The sequence below is a fragment of the Hypanus sabinus genome, chromosome 16, assembly GCF_030144855.1.
Source record: "Hypanus sabinus isolate sHypSab1 chromosome 16, sHypSab1.hap1, whole genome shotgun sequence".
In the NCBI taxonomy this organism is placed as follows: Eukaryota; Metazoa; Chordata; class Chondrichthyes; order Myliobatiformes; family Dasyatidae; genus Hypanus; species Hypanus sabinus.
Genome location: NC_082721.1, coordinates 55952325 through 55973983, shown reverse-complemented (window position 1 = coordinate 55973983; position 21659 = coordinate 55952325). Strand labels below are relative to the sequence as shown.

The 21659-nt window shown below is 41.8% G+C and overlaps 1 protein-coding gene across 1 annotated transcript in view; it reads right to left on the bottom strand.

Moving 5' to 3' along the window:
• The window catches only part of LOC132406317 (adhesion G protein-coupled receptor E1-like), a 277652-nt gene that overhangs the window by 198253 nt on the left and 57740 nt on the right, over positions 1–21659 (bottom strand). The window contains exons 3-6 of the mRNA XM_059991819.1: positions 18433–18576; positions 17761–17907; positions 8581–8727; positions 6955–7104 (exon numbers count right to left, since the gene is read on the bottom strand). Coding sequence (XP_059847802.1) covers positions 6955–7104; positions 8581–8727; positions 17761–17907; positions 18433–18576 — 588 coding nt within the window. The remainder of the gene's footprint in view (positions 1–6954; positions 7105–8580; positions 8728–17760; positions 17908–18432; positions 18577–21659) is intronic.

Sequence of the window (21659 nt, the reverse complement as noted above, 5' to 3'; positions counted from 1 at the left end):
GTTGCTCTCTGTTCTGATACACCAACCCTCTCAGCCTCCACAATGGTACTCCTCCAAGGAAGTGTGGAGAAATGACTTAGTCTTTCATGCAGAAGTTGCATCCTCTCCAGTCTGAGGACACTTTGCAGGGCACCCTGCAGAAGAACCAATTGCTGAGTGGAACCAGACACTTCTGGAAAGCATACTGAGGACACAGCAGATGGAATGTAATGTGGAAAAGTTTGAGATCATTCATAAAAAAAAACAGAAGGATGGAGGGTTTATAAATGGTGAGAGTCTGAAATGCTATGTTGACTATACCTCTTACACCCTCTCTCATGTAAATATGCCTTCCTTTTTTCAGTTCCTTTGTCTCTGCCTCATCTGTTTCAAGGATGAGGCTTTCCTTTCAGGACTTCAGAGCAGCCCTCCAAAGTACAGGGTTTCCTTTCCCCCACATGCCATGCTGCCTGCACCTGCATCACCTCCATTTCCTGAACAACCACCCTCAACTCATCTTCGAAACACCTTAACAGAGATCAAGTTTCTCTTGTCCTCACTTACCATGCTCTGAGCCTTTAGATCTGGCACCTCATTCTCCATAACATGTGATATCTTCAATGGGGTTCTACCACCAAGCACATCTTTACCTCCTCACCTTCACTTCCCACGGGGATTGTGCCTCTATGATTCCCTTCTCCATTCATCCCATCTCAGTAAGCTTCCTCCTGGCATATTCACCTGCAAATGGAAGAAGTGTTGTACCTTCCCATTCATTTCCTCTCTCAATTCCATTTAGGGCCCTAAACATTCCTTCCAAGTGAGCAACACTTCACTTGAGGACTTTGGGACTAACTACTTATTTTGGTTCTCCCAATGCGACCTCTTTAACACCGTTGAAACCTGAAATAGACTGAGGGGACTATTTGTCGAGAACCTTCGCTACGTTTGCAAAAATCAGGATTTCCTGGTGGCTAACCATTTTAATTCCAATCCCCATTCCAATTCGGTGGTGGGCAGGTGGAACAGGTCAAAAGCTTTAAGTTCCTTGGTGTGAATATCACAAATGACCTGACTTGGTCTAACCAAGCAGAGTCCACTGCCAAGAAGGCCCACCAGCACCTTTACTTCCTGAGAAAGCTGAAGAAATTTGGCCTGTCCCCTAAAACCCTAACTAACTTTTATAGGTGTATCATAGAAAGCATTCTTCTAGGGTGCATCACAACCTGGTATGGAAATTTTCCTGTCCAAGACCGGAAGAAGCTGAAGAAGACAATGAACATAGCCCAGCACATCACACAAACCAATCTTTCATCCTTGGACTCACTTTACACCACATGCTGTTGGAGCAGTGCTGCCAGGATAATCAAGGACACAACCCACTCAGCCAACACACTTTTTATCCCTCTTCCCTCTGAGAGAAGGTTCAGGAGCCTGAAGATTCATACAGCCAGATTTGGGAACAGCTTCTTTCCAACTGTGATAAGACTGCTGAATGGATCCTGACCCAAATCTGGGCCGAACCTTCCAAATATCCGAACCTAACTTGCACTACCTTACTTTCCCTTTTCTATTTTCTAATTATGATTTATAATTTAAAATTTTTTATTATATTTACTTGGATTTGTACTTAAGGAGCACGAAGCGCAGAATTAAATACTGCAGTGATAATTGTATGCTCTAGTATCAACTGTTTGGTGACAATAAAGTAAAGAAAAATTCCCACATGGCAATCCATGGCCTCCTCTGCAGCCAAAACGAGGCTATGCTCACGATGGAGGAGCAACACCTCATATTCTGTCTGGGTAGCTTCCAACCTGATGGCATGTACCTCAGTCACTCTAACTCCTGTTAATTTTATCCCTTCCTCTTCTTATATTCCTCACTCTGGCTCCTCTCTTACCTCTTCTCTTTGCCTCAGCATTTCATCAATTCCTTGTGGTGCCCCACCCTATTCCCTTTCTTCCATGGTCCACTCTCTTTTCATCTCAGATTCTTTATTCTTCAGCTTTTCTGCCTTTCAACTCCCAGCTTCTTAGTTCATCCCCTTCCCCCACCTACCTGGCTTTATCTACCACCTTTGGGCTTGTACTCCTTTCCCTTTCCCCACCTTCTTATTAAGGCTTCTTCCCCTTTCCTTTCCAGTCCCAAGGAAAGATCTCGGCCCGAAACATGGACTGTTTATTCATTTCTATAAGTGCTGCCTGACCTGTTGAATTTCTGCAGCATTTTGTATATGAAAGTCCTAAATGTGTTGTTGTTTGGAGGGAGTTGGAGTCCCTGTACATGAATCAATACAAACAAACACCTTTTTCAAGACACCATTCTTTTACTACAGTTCTGTGTTTAACACCATCATTCCTACAGTCTTGATCGATAAGTTGTGGGAACCTGGGTCTCTGTATCTCCCTCTGCAGTTGGATTTTTGAATTCCTCTCCGGAAGACCACAAGCTGGGTGGATTGGTAATAATACCTCCTCCTTGTTGATGATTAACACTGGCATACCTCAGGGATGTGCTGCTGCTCTGCTCTCTCTATAGCTGTGACTGTGTGGTTAGGTATAGCTCAAATGCCATCTATAAATTTGCCGTTGATACAACCATTGTTATCAGAATCTTAGATGGGCGTACAAGAGCAAGACATACCAGCTCGCTGAGTGGTGTCGCAGCAACAACCTTGCAGTCAATATCAGTAAGAGCTGATTGTAGACCTCAGAAAGGGTAGACAAGGGAATATGAACCAATCCTCATAGAGAGATCAGATGTGAAGAGAATGAACAATTTCAAGTTCCTGGGTGTCAAGATCTCTGAGGATCTAACTTTGTCCCAAAATATTGATGCAGCAGCCATATTTCATTAAGAGTTTGAAGAGATTTGGTTTGTCACCTAAAACTCTCAAAAACTTCTACAGATGTACTGTGTCTGGTATGGTGGGCTGAGATGAAGGGATCTACTGAACAGGATTGAAAGAAGCTACAGAAAGTTGTAAAATTAGTCAGTTCTTTCTTGGGCACTAGCTCCTCAAGGAGCGATGCCTCAGGAAAGCGATGCCCATCATTCAGGTCCCTCATCACCCAGGGCATGCCCTCTGCTCATTGTTACCATCAGGTAGGAGGTACAGAAGCCTAAAGGCACACACTTAGTGTTTCTTCCCCTCTGCCACCCGATTTCTAAATGGACATGGAATCTATGAACACTACCTCATTTTTATTATTTCTGTTTTTGCATTATTTTAACTTAACTATTTTATATATATAGTTTTTTTACTATAATTGACCTACTTATTTTTTCTATATTATCATGTATTGCATTGTACTGCTCTGTGAAGGTAACAAACTTCACGGCACATCCTGATTCCATTTCTGACCACTGCATGTTAAGTGCAAGAAAGAGTCAGTAATTCAGAGAGGAAACACTGTGTTAGCCATTATTGCAAGGAGGTTTCAATACAGAAGTGAAGGTGCCTTACTTCAATTACAGAAGACCTGGAATATTTTGTACAAGTAGTCTTCCAAGTGTGACAGAGTACAATGAAGATCTACCCTACCCTCTCCTGGGACGTATGCTTGAAGAGGTTGAATGAAATGGGTCGATATTTCATTGGGAGGAGCCTCTGATTCAATCCTGACCTCTGATGTTGTATGTGTTGGGGGTGGGGGGGGGGAGTCATTTTCTCACTGTGACCATGAGGACGTCCCAGGGAGCCAGGCTGACTTTCATATCCCAGGTACATGCTGGTCACTGTGGAAGGAGAATCATGGGGTGTTGAGGGGTTTGGGAGAGAGAATAGACAATAGACTACAAACAAGACTTATAGATTGTCTTGAGTAGGATTGATGGGATTGCCTCAAGTGGTGTATAAGCTTGGGTTCCTTCAATGTTGTGGCAAAAATGAGAAACACAATGAAATTGGAGGGTTAAATAGAATGAGGGGGCTCTCACTGAAACATACAACATTCTTATAGTCCAACAAATTAGATGCTGCAGTGATATTTCTCCTCATTCCCTGTCTAGAAATGGATCACTGTCTCAAAGTGCAGTTTTCATCAATCCAGATTTTCAACACTGTGTCCAAAATTCAATTCAATATTGCTACAATGACACAATATTATGCAACCAACAACTTGTTAGATAATCTTTCTACACAGGATTCATCTGAAGGAGATCTTTAGCTGACATCAGTTTCTAAAGCAGCTTTTTTCACCATTGCGTGCTGTCTCTGTCATTTAAAACACCCTGTGAGGTTGTGGGGAGGGTTGTCGATTATTTTGCAACAACCCACATCAGCTGTGGTTGCACACTGCTCCTGAGTCAGGAGGCTGTGGTTTTGAGTTCCACAAGCACTTGTGCTGTGGGGCAAGTTGCTGCTCTTTGCACAAGATGCAAACATGCTGCCCACAGTGTTCTGTAAATTAAGAACTATAGAAACCAGAAACATGAAATAAAAACAGAAAACACTGGAAACACTCAGCACATCAGACAGCATCTGTGGACTGAGAAACAGGGTTAAGGTTTTAGGTCAAAGAAACTTTGAAAGAGAGAACAACAAGTTAGTTTTACGCTGACAGGGGTGTGGAGGACAGATGGAGACACTTCTGCCAGTATTTTGTTCCAGTTATGTAAATCTTATTAACAAAGTGTTATATGTTCCCATTTCCCTTGAAGATGGAATCATCAAGTCACCTCTCATATTTCCATTTCTCTGGAGGATGAATAGAGATTTGATAGATATGTACAAGATGATTAGAGGCACAGATGGAGTAGACAAAGATTTTTTCCCAGGATGGAAATGGTGCATAATACGAGGGTGCATAATTTTAAGGTGACTGGAAGAAAATATAAAGGGGATTTCAGAGGTCAGTTCTTTAAGAGTGGTGAGTGCATGTAATGCCGTGTCATGGATGGTGGTAGTGGCAAATAGATTAGGGGCATTTAAGAAACTTAAACAGGTACTTGGATGATAGGAAAATAGAGGGTTATGTGCTGTGTAGGAGGAAGAGATTAGATTGATCTCAGAATAGATTAAAAAGTTGGCATAACATTGTGGGCCGAAGAGCCTGCACTATGCTGTAATGTTTTGTGTTCCTGCTTGTGAGCAGCTGCTGGTTACAAATGAGCAATCTGGCAATTTCCAAGGCAATTGGACATTAACTGCACCCACAGAAAGGAAGGTTGGTTAAGTTCAGCAGACACCAGTGAAAACCAGAAAAATGTTCACAGGCTGTGTGTGTCACACTCACAATCACTGAGATCAGATTTCTTTTGATAATTTAAATTAACTTCATGAACTAAGTCAGTTCTGTAATCAGATGAGAACTGATACACAGGGGTCATAGAACAAAGTACAAAGTACAGGCCCTTCGGCACACTACGTTGTGCCGATCCTTTAGCCTACTCTAAGATCAATTTAACCCTTCCCTCCTAAATAGCCCTTCATTTTTCTATCATCCAAGTGTCTATCTAAGACTCTCTTATATGTCCCTAATACATCTGCCTTTCCTGGCAGTGCGTTCCAAGCATCCTCCACTATCTGTATAAAACAAACTTACCTCTGACATCCCCCTTATTCTACACACCAATCACCTTAAAATGATGCCCCCTTATATTAGCCATTTCTACTCTGGGAAAAGATCTCTGGTTGTTCACTCTATCAATGACTCTTATCTGGTCAGTTGTCCAGATCTTCAGAACCATTTCCACATCACAACTCCCCACGGAACCCAGTGTTTCAAACTGACTGTGGCATGAGCTCCCCCAACCCCTCAGCCACTCACCATTGACCAGCCAGAGTCTACAACCTAATAGCATTTGTTAGAATTTCATAGGCAGTCTGTAGGATCTTGCTGTGGATAGCTTGGGTACCCAGATGTCATACGTATTAACAATCAGCGTGTACTCGACTGCACCTTACCGTGAGTTGCTCTGAAAGCACAGAAAATGCTTCTGAAATGCATTTCTCCACAGTCAGCCCAACTCTGGGAATCTAAAGCACAGACGAGTGAGATGAGGCAAGAATTGAAGGAAAGAAAAAGTCAAAAAGACAAAGAAAAAAAGTGCTGCTTGGCATCACTGGTAGTAGTTGGTTGGATGCAGGGCAGATTGTAAGTGTTAGTCAGTGCAGGAAATAGGCTGGACTGTCAGAGTATTGCATTCAGGTCTGCTCACCGCATTATTTAAGATTCAAGTTTGCTTAATGGCATTTCCTGTACATATTATGTGTATAAAAGAGAATGGAATAATTGATACTCCAGATCTGATGCAGCATAAAAATACACAAAAGATACAATAATAGTAAAAAACACAATAAATATAAATAAATAAAATAGCTTGCTGAATTTGCATAGAATGATTGTATATTCATAAAGAGACACTAGGCTGTACATAAGGTGACTGGGATGGAATTATAAAGTAGTGGTGGAGTTAGTAGGTGGAGGTGTTGATCAGCCTTACTGCTTGGGGAAAGTAATTGTTTTTGAGTCTGGTGTGGATGCTACGTACCCTCCTCCCTGATGGAAGTGGAACAAACAGTTCATAATCAGGGTGGATCCTTCATGATGTCACTGGTCCTTTTCCAGCATCTTTCTGTATATATGTCCTTGATGGTGAGTATGCTGGTACTGGTGATTATAGGAAGGATGTAGAGGTTTCGGAGAGGGTGCAGAAGAGATTCACCAGAGTACTGCCTGGAATAGAGGGTATGTGCTGTAAGGAGAGGTCAGAAAAACTTGAGAGTTGTTTTTTTTGGAGTGGCAGAGGCTGAGGGGAATTCTCATAGATGTTTAGGCTGCCATTTTTGGTCTGATTAGACACCAGACAACAAGAACATAAAATATCGGCAACACTAGCACCTGGTTACAGTTAAGAGTTGGTGATGCACTTTATTGAAGGACAGATACAGTTCTGATCAAGTTGTCTTCATTTTTCACAATACTTTTCCATTGCACTGTTCATCAGCACCTGCAATGAGACACTTACCTTCACATCGACTCCCATAGCCGGTAAAATTTCTTTCTCCAGATGGCTGAACAAACCCTTTCTGACAGAGACAGTAAAAGCTTCCCTTGGTGTTGTAACAGTTGGCGTGTTTGCCACAAATTGTTGGACTGGTGTAACATTCATTGTAATCTGCAGCAACAAACAGAAACAGGAAGCAACCTTCAAAAGCCACTTTCATTGAATAGTTTATTGTGTATGACTGTTGGGTGGATGTGATTTCAACATGTCAAACATTGAACAGTTTATTGAGTATGACTGTTGGAGAGGCTGAGATGACAATATGTCAAACATTGAACAGTTTATTGAGTATGACTGTTGGGTGGATGTGATTTCAACATGTCAAATATTGAACAGTTTATTGGGTATGACTATTGGGTATCAAACAGAAGGTTTCAGACAATGGCAGGAATAAACTAGGAAGTCTAGCCAGTATAGATCCCTGCTACCAAAGCCACAAGCACACTACCATCCTAGTTAGCAGAAGACACTCGACAGGTTAGTGCGGGTGGAACACAGTTTAGGTCTGCTGGGGTCAGAGTGGGACACGGTGGTCTGTCAGTGTGGGACACAGCATAAGTTGTGAAACAGGTTTGAACAAAGGTGTTCACAGGGGTTGGTGCAGGGACTGCTTCTTTTCAGGTTATATGCCAATAATTTGGATGATGGAGTTGATGGCTTTGTGGCCAATTTTCAGACAATTCAAAGATAGTGGAGGGACAGGTAGTGTTGAGGAAGCAGGGATTGGTCAGAAGGACTTACACATATTAGAATGAATAAAGAATTTGCAAATGGAATACAATGTAGGGAAGAGTATAGTCATGTGCTTCAGTAGACTGAATAAAAGCATAGACTATTTTCTAAATAGGGAGCAAATTCAGAAATCAGAGGTGTAATGAGACTGGAGAGTCCTTGTGCAGGATTCCCTAAAGGTGAACTTGAAGGTGAATCAATGGTAAAGAAGTCAAATGTGTTCATTTTGATAGTCTAGAATATAAAAGCAAAGATGTAATGCTGAGGTTTTAGAAGGTGTTGGTCAGACCACTCTTGGAGCAGTTTGTGTCCCTTACATAAGAAAAGCTGTGCTGGCATTTGACATGGTCCAGAGGAGGTTCCTGAAAATGATACTGGAAATACAAGGATTGACTTCTGATGGCTCAGCCACATCTGCCCACAATGTCTGAATACATTCCCAAACACTTCCGTCGTGTGCCATCCCCAACAATTAGTCATGAATGTGCAGAGGGAAGGGCTGTGAGTCAATAAGGGTTTGCCAGAACAGTTGGTCATGACCCATGATGACCCATGGCCATCTGTTTTGGCAAACCAATATTGAGTCACAGCCCTTCCCTTTGCACATTCGAAGAGTTGAGAAGCAGAAGTTGTTGAAGCTGAGGTGATGGTTGTGGAATCACCTCGGACATCAGGCTGAAGTGATTGCAGGATGGATGGAGAATGCAGACTTCTGCCATGGAGCTAGATGCTCAAATTACTTCACAATTGAAAAGATTGGAAGAAAAATTGGGTGATGGGGGATAAAGTCCCCTAACAGAAGGTGGCCCCACATTGTGACTGAGAGGGCAGAAGTCAGTTTACAGCTGCACTCACCTTTACAGATAGACTGAGACTGATCAGTGAACTCGTGATCACCAGATTCAGAGTAAAATCCTTTATCACAAACACAGTAAAAGCTTCCATTGGTGTTATGACAGACGGCATTGTCCCCACAGGGATTAGAAAGACATTCATCCTTATCTGCAACGCACAGACAACAATAACCAGAATGGGGGAATAGGTTACCTGATTAAAAGTAAAAGAAAGATGAGAGTGGATATAGGACCGCTAGAAAATGAGGCAGGAGAAATAATAATGGGGGCAAAGAGATGACTGATGAAGTAAATGACTATTTTGCATCATTCTTCTTTGTAGAAGACACTAGCAGCATGCTAGATGTTGTAGTGTGTGAGGGAAGAGAAATGAGTGCAGTTACTATTAAAAGAGAGAAGGAGCTCAAAAAGCTTAAAGACCTAAAGGTACATAAGTCACCCAGACCAGAGGAACTGCACTCTGGGATTCTGAAAGAGGTAGTGTTAGAGATTGCTGTGGCATTAGTGATAATCTTTCAAAAATCTTTGGACTTCGGCATGATAACTGGAAAAATACAAAAAATATCACTCCACTCTATAAGAAAGAAGGAAGGCAGCAGATAGGAAATTATAGACCAGTTAGCCTGACCTCAGTGGCTGGGAAGAATTTCGAGTAAATTGTTCAGGATGAGGTGATGGAGTACTTGGTGATGCAGGACAAGATAGTGTAAATTCAGCATGGTTTCCTTCAGGAAAATCTTGCCTGATGGAAATCTTTGAGGAGATTACAAGTAGGATAGATAAAGGGGATTCAGTGGATGTTGTATATTTGGACTTTCAGAAGACCTTTGAAAAGTGCCAAATATGTGGCTGCTTACCAAGTTAAGAGCCCAACGTATTACAGGAAAGTTACTAACAGGGTAAGAGCATTGGGTGATAGGTAGGAGGCAGCAAGTGGATCCTTTTCTGATTGGCTGCCAGAGACTAGTGATGTTCTGTAGGGGACCACTTCTTTTTCTGCTGTATATAAATGATTTAGATGATGGAATAGATGGCTTTGTTGCCAAGTTTGCAGTAGCTACAAAGATTAGTGGAGGGACAAGTAGTGTTGTGGAAACAGGTAGGATGCAGAAGGGCTTATACAGATTAGGAGAATGGGCAAGAAAGTTGCAAATGAAATGCAATGTTGGAAAATGCACAGTCAGGCACTTTGTTAGTAGATATAAATGTATGGACTATTTTCTAAATGGGGAGAAAATCCGGGAAACTGAGATGCAGAGGGACTTGGGAATCCTTGTGCAGTACACCCTGAAGGCTAGCTTTCAGGCTGAGTTGATGGTGAGGAAGACAAATGCCATGTTAGCATTAATTTCAAGAGGTCTAGAATACAAAAGCAAGGATGTGATGCTGAGGCTTTGTAAGACAGTGATGAGGTTTCACCTTAAGTACTGTGAACAGTTTTTGAGCCCCTCATCTTAGAAAAGATGTGCTGGCATTGGAGAGGGTCCAGAGGAGGTTCACAAGGATGATTTCAGAAATGAAAGGTTTATCATACAAGGAACGTTTGATGGCTCTGAGTCTGTACTCGCTGGAATTCAGAAGGATTAGGGGAGAACTCACTGAAACTTTTCGAAAATTGAAAGACGGAGGCAGAGTAGATGTGGAAAGGATGTTTCTCATGGCGGGAGAGTCTAGGACAAGAGGGAACAGCCTCAGGATAGAGAGCCTTCCTTTCAAAACAGAGATGCAGAGATATTTCTTTAGTCAAAGGGTGGTGAATTTGTGAAATTTGTTGCCATATGCAGCTGTGGAGGCCAGGTTATTAGTTACTTAAGGCAGAGGTTGATAGGTTCCTGACTGGACATGGCTTCAAAGCTCATAGGGAGAAGGCTGGGAACTGGTGTTGAGGAGGAGAGAAAAAAAAGGATCAGCCATGATTGAATGGCGGAGCAGACTCGATGGGACAGATGGCCTCATTCTGCTCCTATGTCTTATGGTCTTAGGATTTCAATCCTTGCCATTCTAAGTGCAACCTTGCACTTCTGGTTAAAATTCTTAATGCTTCATGAATAACATTCTTCATGAATATTAAACTTCAGTAAAAATGAGGGTGTATTCTTAATTAAACCAATAATCGGCAAACTACTACTGAATTGTACCATTAAAGTGACTCCACAATTGGAGTATCGTGAGCAGCTTTGGTCTTAGTTTCTGAGAAAGGACATGCTGGCCTTGAAGAGCGTGCTGAGGAGGTCCGTGAGAATGATCCCAGGAACAGGAAGGTTAACATATGAGGAACATTTGATAACTCTGGAAATTTAGAAGAATAAGAGGGCACCTTACTGAAACCTACCAGATATTGAAAAGCCTAGATAGAGTGACTGTGGGGAGGATGTTTCCTGAAGTGTGAAATCTAGGTCTAGAGGGAGCAGCCTCAGAATAGTATGATGTCCCTTTAGAATAGAGATGAGGAGTATTTTTTTTTAACCAGAGGACAATGTATCTATGGAATTCAATGCTACCAATAGTTGTGGAGGCCAAGTTGTTGGGTATACTTAAAGTGAAGTTTGATAGGTTCTTAATCAGTGAGGGCAGAAGGCTGGAGAATGGGATTGAGAGGTATAATAAATCAGCCATGATTAAATGGTAAAACAAACTCAATGGACTGAATTGCTTAATTCTGTTCCTATATCTCATGGTCTTATGGTCTTTCAAATACCAAATTGAATGAAAACTCAAAACTCTTTAATGTCAAAAATTATAAAAGCTGTTAAAATAAATTAAAAATTATCAACCATTAACGGCCATTTTGATTACTTAACTGCATAAATTTAACTTGTGTTAGAATTAACATTGTCAAATAACAACAGTCAGCAGTATTGACAGTGGTTAGACATAAATGACATCAGTAAAGCTTTTCAAGATGGTGAAAATGTAAGGAATGAAGTGTCAAGGCCAATAATGTGAACATCCTTGCTGATGACAACTGGGAGGAAAACAGCTGGAAAGATGCAGGGCTAAAGTTGAAGGATTCGTGCCAAAGATTTCAGAACAGATGGGATTTGAAAACTCACGCTGCTGGTGCAGATAACCAAGCAGACAGCACTAGGCACTCGGTCCAGCTTTGGCTGAAGTGAGGCTGAAGGCAGTCAGGGAAGACATGCGGAGATTTAACTCAAATAATATTTCTATTGTGATTAAAGATAAAAAGATGCAGAACAGCCATGAGATCCTGATTCCTCAGTCTGAACACCTTCAACGCATTTCCACCTGAAAACGTTAGACAATCTGAATATGTTGGACAATCTCCATATTTATCTAATTCACATTTCCTGCCTGTACCAGAACTGGTCACTTCTACTTGTTTGTAATTTTGGCGCAGATTTTCCTTCTCCATTAATACAGCATGGTGTACTGGACAGGCCCCACAATGCTGCATGTACCATCCTCAATACTGCCTGCATCTATTCATCACCAACTTACAAGAGATTTACAAGGATGTTGCCTGGTTTGGGGAGTGTGCCTTATGAGAATAGAACTATAGAACCATAGAACATTACAGCACAGAAACAGGCCTGTTGGCCTTTCTTGGCTGTGCCAAACCATCTTTCTGCCTAATCCCACTGACCTGCACCTGGACAATATCCCTCCAAACCCCTCTCATCCATATACCTGTCCAAGATTTTCTTAAATGTCAAAAGTGAGCCCGCATTCACCACTTCATCTGGCAGCTCATTCCACACTCCCACCACTCTCTGTGTGAAGAAGCCCCTCCTTAATGTTCCCTTTAAACTTTTCCCCCTTAACCCATGACCTCTGTTTTTTTTTATCCCCTAGCCTCAGTGGAAAAAGCCTGCTTGCATTCACTCTATCTATACCCATCATAATTTTATACACCTCTATTAAATCACCCCTCATTCTCCTACGCTCCAGGGAAAAAAGTCCTAACCCATTCAACCTTTCTCTGTAACTCAGTTTCTCAAGTCCCGGCAACACCCTTGTAAACCTTCTCTACACTCTTTCAACCTTATTAATATCCTTCTTGTAATTAGGTGACCAAAACTGCACACAATACTCCAAATTTGGTCTCACCAATGTCTTATACAACCTCACCATTACATTCCAATTCTTATACTCAATACTTTGATTTATAAAGGCCAATGTACCAAAACTTCTCTTTATGATCCTATCTACTTGTTACACCACTTTTAGGCAATTATGTATCTGCACTCCCAGATCCCTCTGTTCTATGGCACTCCTCAGTGTCCTACCATTTACCTTGTATGTTCTACCTCAGTTTGACCTTCCGAAGTGCAATACCTCTCACTTGTCCGCATTAAACTCCATCTGCCATTTTTCAGCCCATTCCTCCAACTGGTCCAAATCCCTCTGCAAGCTTTGAAAACCTTCCTCACTGTCTACTACACCTCCAATCTTTGTATCATCAGCAAATTTACTGATCCAATTTGCCACATTATCATCCAGATCACTGATATAGATGACAAATAACAATGGACCCAGCACTGATCCCTGTGGCACACCACTAGTCACAGGCCTCCACTCAGAGTAGCAATCCTCCACTACCACTCTCTGGCTTCATTCATTGAACCAATGTCTAATCCAATTTACTACCTCTCCATGTATACCTAGCGACTGAATCTTCCTAACTAACCTTCCATGTGGGACCTTGTCAAAGGCTTTACTGAAATCCATGTATACAACATCCACTGCCTTCTCTTCATCTGCTTTCCTGGTAACTTCCTCAAAAAACTCTAATAGATTGGTTAAACATGGTCTACCATGCACTAAGCCATGCTGACTTTTTCTAAAAAGTCCCTGTCTATCCAAATACTTGTAGATCCTATCTATTAGTATTCCTTCCAATAATTTACCTACTACTGATGTCAAACTTAACTGGCCTATAATTTCCTGGCTTACTTTTTGAGCCTTTTTTAAACAATGGAACTACATAAGCTATCCTCCAATCCTCCGGCACAAGACCTGTGGATATCGACATTTTAAATATTTCTGCCTGGCCCCTGCAATTTCAACTCTAGTCTCCTTCAAGGTCCAAGGGAATACCCTGTCAAGTCCTGGGGATTTATCCACTCTGATTTCCTCAAGACAGCAAGCACCTCCTCCTCTTTAATCCGTATAAGTTCCATGACCTCCCTACTTGTTTGCCTTGTTTCCATAGACTCCATTCCAGTTTCTTTAGTAAATACAGATGCAAAAAACCCATTTAATATCTTTCCCATTTGTTTTGGTTCCATATATAGCCGACCACTCTGATCTTCAAGAGGACCAATTTTATCCCTTACAATCCTTTTACTCTGAACATACCTGTAGAAGCTCTTAGGATTATCCTTCACCCTGACTGCCAAAGCAACCTCATGTCTTCTTTTAGCCCTCCTGATTTCTTTCTTAAGTATTTTCTTACTCTTTTTATACTCCTCAAGCATCTTATTTCCTCCCTGTTGCCTATACATGTAATACATCTCTCTCTTCTGCTTTATCAGAGTTCCAATATCCCTCGAGAACCAAGGTTCCTTATTCTTATTCATTTTACCTTTAACCCTGACAGGAATATACAGACTCTGCACTCTCAAAATTTCTCCTTTGAAGGCCTCCCACTTACCAATCACATCTTTGCCAGAGAGCAACCTGTCCCAATCTACGCTTTTTAGAACCTTTCTCATTTCTTCAAATTTGGCCTTTTTCCAGTTTAGAACTTCAACCAGAGGACCAGATCTAACTTTATCCATGATCAAATTGAAACTAATGATGTTATGACCACTAGAACCAAAGTGTTCCTCTGCACACACTTCCATCACCTGCCCTAACTCATTTTCTAATAGGAGATCTAATATTGCATCCTTCCTATTTGGTACATCTATTTGGTACATTTAGAAAACTTTCCTGAACACATTTTACATACTCTAACCCATCTAGACCTTTAACAGTATGGGAGTCCCAATCACTGACTATTGGGTGGTCTATAATGCAACCCTATTAATGTGGTCATACCTTTCCTGTTTCTCAGCTCCACCCATATGTCCTCAGTAGACAAGCCCTCTAATCTGTCCTGCCGAAGCACTACTGTAATATTTTCCCTGACTAGCAAATAGGTTGAGTGAACTCAGCCTTTTCTCCTTGGAGCAACAGAGGATGAAAAGTGACCTGATAGAGATGTATAAGATAGAACTCTACAGCACAGTACAGGCCCTTCAGCTCTCCATGTTGTGCTGACCCATATAATCCTTAAAAAAAAGTACTAAACCCACACTGCCCCATAACCCTCCATTTTTCTTTCATCCATGTGCCTGTCCAAGAGGCTCTTAAATACCCCTAATGTTTTAGCCTCCACCACCATCCCTGGCAAGACATTCCAGGCACTCACAACCCTCTGTGTAAAAAACTTACCCCTGATGTCTCCCCTCAACTTCCCTCCCTTAATTTTGTACATATGCCCTCTGGTGTTTGCTATTGGTGCCCTGGGAAACAGGTACTTACTATCCACCCTATCTATGCCTATAATCTTGTAGACCTCTATCAAGTCCCCTCTCATTCTTCTATGCTCCAAAGCAAAAAGTCCCAGCTCTGCTAACCTTGCTCAATATGACTTGTTCTCCAATCCAGGCAACATCCTGGTAAATCTCCTCTGCACCCTCTCCACATCCTTCCTATAATGAAGTGACTAGAAATGAACACAATACTCTAAGTGCGGTACTCTAAGATGATGAGAGGCATTGTGATTGTGTGGATAGTCAGAGACTTTTTCCCAGGGCTGAAATGATTGCCACAAGAGGACACAGGTTTAAGGTGTTGGGGAGTAGGTACAGAGGAGATGTCAAGGGTAGGTTTTTTACTCAGAGAGTGTTGAGTGCATGGAATGGGCTGCCGGCAATGGTGGTGGAGGTGGATACGATAGGGTCTTTTAAGAGACTTTTAGATAGGTACATGGAGCTTAGTAAAATAGAAGGCTATAGGTAAGCCTCATAATTTCTAAGGTTGGGACATGTTCGGCACAACTTTGTGGGCTGAAGGGCCTGTATTGTGCTGTCTATGCACAAGGACCTGTCTATGTTTCTGTGTCTATCTAGACACTTTATACCACCAATGAAAACAGGGGAAGCCAATGCTGAGAATACCAGCATGCAGGCTACTCTTCTCGAGGACTTGCAAGTTTCTGGGGGTGTACCTGGATGACAGTCTTGAGTGGAGCACAGATACAGAGGCTGTGTACCTGGAGGGCCAGAGTCTCCTCTACTTCCCGAAGAGACTGATATCCTTTGGGGTATGCAGCTCTCTCCTTCACATGTTCTACAGACTGTTGTCACCAGTACAATTTTCTATGCAGTGGTATGCTGGGGCAATGACATCAACATAAGTGATCCTAACAGGCTCAATAAACTGATTAGAAAGGCTGGCTCTGTTATAGGAGTCAAACTGGACACACTGGAGGTTGTGGTAGAACAAAGAGCCCTACGTATATTCCTGGAAATTCTGGACAATGTTTTTCACCCTCCATATGCCACCTTGGCTAAATGGAAGAGCACTTGTAGTAATAGTGTAAGACAACTGTGCTGCTCCAAAGAGCACTATATGAGGTCATTCTTACCCTCAGCCAATAGGCACCTATAGCTAACAGTCTCCTGTTAGACTGTTTAAGGTAAATTGTTTTTTATTTATTCTTCTTACTTTTCTAATATTTGTATATCTGTGCACTTATAATGCTACTGTGACACTAATTTCCTTTGGGATCAATAAAGAATCTATTTATCTATCTATGAGGCACAACATTTTCCTTTCCACCAGAGATTTATGAATAGTCCATGAACTCAAGAATACTAAATCACCATTCACCATGAAAGCATAGCTGTTAGCTATGCTCTATTACAGCTCAGGGCATTACCAAATTTTGTGTTCAATTCCAGTGCCAACTGTAAGGAGTTTGTACATTATTCCTGTGAACCACATGAGTTTCTTCTGGGTGCTCTGGTTTCCTCCCAAAAAGTTAATTGGCCATTGTAAATTGTCCTGTGATTAGACTATTGTTAAACAGATAGTTCCTGGGTGGTGCAGCTTGTTGGGCCCGAAGGGTCTGTTCCGCACTGTATCTCTAAATAAAATAAATAATAAAATAGTCCTCTTTTGCACCATTTGTTTTTTACTGTAATTTATCGTACTTTTTTTCTGTATGGCACTGTACAGCTGCCACAAAACAACAAATGTCATGAAATATGTCAGTGATGTTTGAACTGACTTGGAAATAGATCTCTGGTCCAAAAGAAACAGACCAGATCAAAATCCTGAAACTCCATCCACAGTCATCACATTCACTAGTGACTCAAGAAGGCACTTCATCACCACCTTCACAGGGCAATTACAAATGAGCAACAAGTATTGTCATTGGAAGTGATGCACAAATCCTGGCTCACTGCTAACCTTCTGAATGATCTGGCAAGACAAGTTTAGAAAATTTTCTCTTTGCTATTTTCATTGCTATTCTTCTGTTGTCATTCCACAGATACACTTCTAATATGGTGAGATGTACAGGCGTCTTACCTTATGTGGCTGCCTTGGGTTAACCTGCTTATAACTTCATCTTTAAGGCCAGAAAAATCTATCATCCCAAATCCAACTAAGTCTGTCCAGTTAAATGGATTACTGTCTAATGATAAATAAACTGCACACACCTGTTCTTGCATCTTCAATCACTCAATCGATTGGAAGCAATGGCAATATTCACATTTTGCCTAAGAAAAGGGTCTTCTCTGGGGAGTATGAGCAAAGAAACTGATTGAGTGTGGGGAGGAGATTGGCCAGTGAGCTGTGTCTTAGCCAGCATCTTAAAGGAGAAAGAGGTGGGGAGGAGAGTGACTCATTCTATACCATTTATGAAGATAAGACTGAGCTGGACAATCTTACAACAAGCTTTAAGGATAGAATTTCTCAGGGAAGGGTGTGGATAACAGATACCACAGAGGGGAGAGTGGTGAGGTGAGGTGAGGAAATAAGCACTCCTGAGGTGGAACCATCACATTCCAGATGAGTTGAGATAAAACTGGTGAGATTTACTGAACAAATGCAGCAAGTAAGATCCAAAAAGCTGATAAAAAAAAGGCATACAGTCAGGAAGCAGAGGACAAAGAGAAAAGTACTCCATGAGACTGACGGCCAAAGGTGCATTTGCACTCACCTCTACAGTAGGACTCAGTGAAGCCAGCAAATTTGTAATTTCCAGAATTCGAGTAAAATCCTTTACTACAAGTGCAGTAGAAACTGCCCTGAGTGTTGTGGCAGGCAGCACTGGGCCCACATGGGCTAGAGAGACATTCGTTTGCATCTGCAGAATAAAGGTGATAAACTGGGAGAGCTGCTGGTGCTACAGTCGGTACTGGCCCTTCATACTCCTGAGCAAATGATAGGTAGTAAATGACAAACTTGCCTGGCAAATGATAAAGTGTTACTAGAGTACTATAAGGCCTTGCCTTATGATCCAGAAAGTAATGATTTCAAATCCACCCAGGAATCTAAACTTCATTTAATAAATATTAAAATAAAACATTGATGGTGTGAAACATCAAACCCTGCAATTCACCAGAGGAATTCATTGTCCTTCTTTATCTGTCATATTAAGACCCACACTCAGGTGAAGGGTCAGTACAAAGGGCAGCTGATGCTGGTTTCCTCAGAAACATGCATCCTGAGACTGAAGATAACCTACCTGCTACCCTCCTTCCCAGCTGATCTATGTTAGCTCAGGGCTCCAAGGAACTCATACTTCATTCTCTGCCATGGCTTGCTATATCACAGTTTTAGCACAGTTCCTGCCTGACCAAGAAACAGTGAGGGTGGTAATTCGACTTACCTACACAGAAGGTCACGGTCTCGTTATTGATCTTCTGATCAGATACCGCATCAAATCCTTCATTGCAGTTACAGCGAAAGCTTCCTTCTGTGTTTTTGCAGACTTCAAAGGGGCCACATGGGATAGCCAGGCATTCATCCTCATCTGAAACAGAGACACAATCTCATGAGCAGGGGGTCAGGCTGCTGTGATCTTGTATATCTAGTTCTCATCTACACAGCAATTAAGTTGTAACCTAACCATAATGAATGTGCTTGCTTGATGATTGAGTTTAGTAGATCAAATACAGAAATTCAAAGCCAGATATAGACTAAAGCCACACGGGGCATTCAGCTCACTGTGTCCACCCACCCCATCACATACCCATCTAACCACAACCTATATACCAGCATTTGGTGCATTCTTTCCTCTGCCTTGTTGATACTTACAAGGTACTTTCTGAATACTGTGAAAGAACTTGTCTCCACCACCTTGCTTGCATTGGTGCAGGTGCAAATTGATGGGACTAGGTTGAATAATAGTTTGGCACAGACTAGGTTGATTGAAGGGCATATTTCTCTGCTGTAGTGCTCTAAGACACCTTCTTTGGTAGCACTATCCAGACTGCAAGCAGGATTCTGAGTGAAAGGATTTCTTTCTCATATCTTCTCTAATTCCTCTCCTTGAGCCTATGCCCTCTGATTTTAGTCATCTCCATTACTACACCAAGTTTTTCATTATTCATTCTATTTGCTCAACACTCTACAAGTTCTCACTCAAACAAATCCAATCTGATTCACTGATATCCTTTACGGAGGGAGATCTGTTCCTTCTAGGGCAAACATTTCCATTCTACACCATTCATTCTGAACTATACAACTGCATTTGGTAGGTGCACACTTGTTAACAGGGAATTAGCAGCGGACCAATCGATTCACAGAGAGAACTTCACATGGGTCAGGGAGGAAAGTTTATAACAAGAGCGCTTTTCGCAGGGCTTAGTACATTAATGGCAGGCCAATCAATTTGCAGAGAGAGAGAGAGAGAGCCTTGCACAGTCAAGGAGAAGAGCTTAAAAAGAAACATTGCATGGGGCTCAGTGCATTAACGGTGGACCAATTGATTCACAGTTAATTAGCAGGAGCAAATAAAAGTAAAGCGGTCAAAGCAGAATGGCCATTGTGTGAGTGGACCAGTATAGGAGTGGGAACTTGAGGCTTAGGCTCATGTGGCTTCGGTGAGGAGGCACAAGTAAGTAGCGGGTAAGGCTTTTGTAGTGGTTGAATAAAATGTCACTAAATTACAACTAATTAAATAAAGGGATGATGCAAGATCAGGTGATGTGCTGAGGCTGCATGATGTGGGAACTGGTGGACCCCATTGTAGTTCCTGGGATCAAATTCTGTCTGTGGTCAAGGACAAGAGGGTGTGACTGCAAGTGAGGCAGGTAGTGAGATCCAAGAGACAGTACTGGAGAAGCCTCAGCCCTTGAGCTTGTCCAACAGGTCTGAGATTCTTGGTCCCTGTGAGGATGAGAGTGTGGGGCTATAGGAAGTATGAACAACCTAACTGTTGCACCATAGTTCAGGAAGCCATTCAAGAGGGGGGAGAGAAGAGAAATGAAGTGGTAGTCAGGGATAGTATAGTCAAGGGAATAGACAGAGTTCTCTGATGTGAGTATAGAAGCATCATGGAGGCTATGTGCCTGCATGATGCCTGGGTTCGGGACATCATAACTGACTTGCTGAGGAATTTGCAGTGAGAGGGGAAAGATCTAATGGTCATGGCCCATGTGGGTACCAACAACAAAGGTAAAAGGTGGAAAGAGGTTCTGCTGAGGGAATTTGAACAGCTAGGGACTAAATTAAAAAGTAGAACCAAAAAGGTGATAATCTCTGGATTTCTATCTGAGCCACATGCAGACTGATCAAGAAGATTAAAGAGTTAAATGCATGGCTAGAGGATTGGTGTGGGAGAAGTGGGTTTGAATTAATGGGAAATTGGCACCAGTATTGTGAAAGGAGTCAGCTGTACTAAAGGGATGGGCTCCACCTGAACCATGATAGGACCTAGATCCTGGCAAATTGCACAACTAGGGCTGTGGATAGGGCTTTAATTTAAATTGTAGGGGAGTGGGTTCAACAAATTGGAGAACTATGGATAAGGTAAAATAGAAAAGTGTGGATAAGATAAAGTAAAAGCATAAGATGAAAAAGAGAAAATTAAGAGTGGAGTGAAGAAAGGTCAAGTGGAAAAGAGAAAGAGATTACAAGAATTTAAAAACACAATGAGTGTAAGGGCACTTTATCTGGATGTCCGTAGTATTCGAAACAAGGTCAGTGAACTTGTGGCACAAATCTGTACAAAGGTGTATGATTTAGTGGCCATTACAGAAATGTGGCTGCAGGATGGAGAGGTTTGGGAATTAAATATCCAAGGATATCTGGTAATACGGAAGGATAGGCAGGAAGGTAAGGAAGGTGGGGCAGCTCTCTAAATTAAAGATAAGATCAGGGTGATCGTGAGAGACAATATAAGATTTAAGGAGCAGAATGTTGAATCCATTTGGATAGAGATTAGGAATAGTAAAAGGAAAAAAATCACTGGTGGGAGTTGTCTATCAGCCATGAAATAATAGCATTACAGTGGCACAGGTAATAAACAGATAAATATCTGTGGCATGTAAGAATGGAACAGCAGTTACGGGACTTTAACTTGCACGTAGATTGGGTGGATCAAGTTGGCTGAGGCGGTCTTGAGGAGCACTTCATAGAATGCACCTGTGATGGCTTTCTTGGACAGCATATTCCTGAACCTACAAGGGAATATGCTATTTTAGATCTGGTCCTGTGCAATGAGACAGGTAAAATTAGTGATCTCGTAGTTATGGAACCTTTTGGAAAGAGTGATCTCACTATGATTGAGTTTCTCATAGGAATGAAGGGTGCAATAGTTTGATCTAAAACCAATGTATTATGTCTATACAATGGAGAGTACCATGGGATGAAGGAGGATTTGGCTAGTGTAGATTGGGAACATGGGCTATATGGTGGGACGGTTGAAGAACAGTGGTAGACTTTCAAAGAGGTTTTTCATGTGGCTCGTCAAAAGTATATTCCAGTTAGAAGCAAAACAGTAAGGACGGGGAGAGCCAGCCTTGGATAACTAAGGAAGTAAAAGAAGGCATTAAACTAAAAGATTGTGCGTACAAAGTTGCCAAGTATAGTGGAAGATTGGGAAAACTGGAA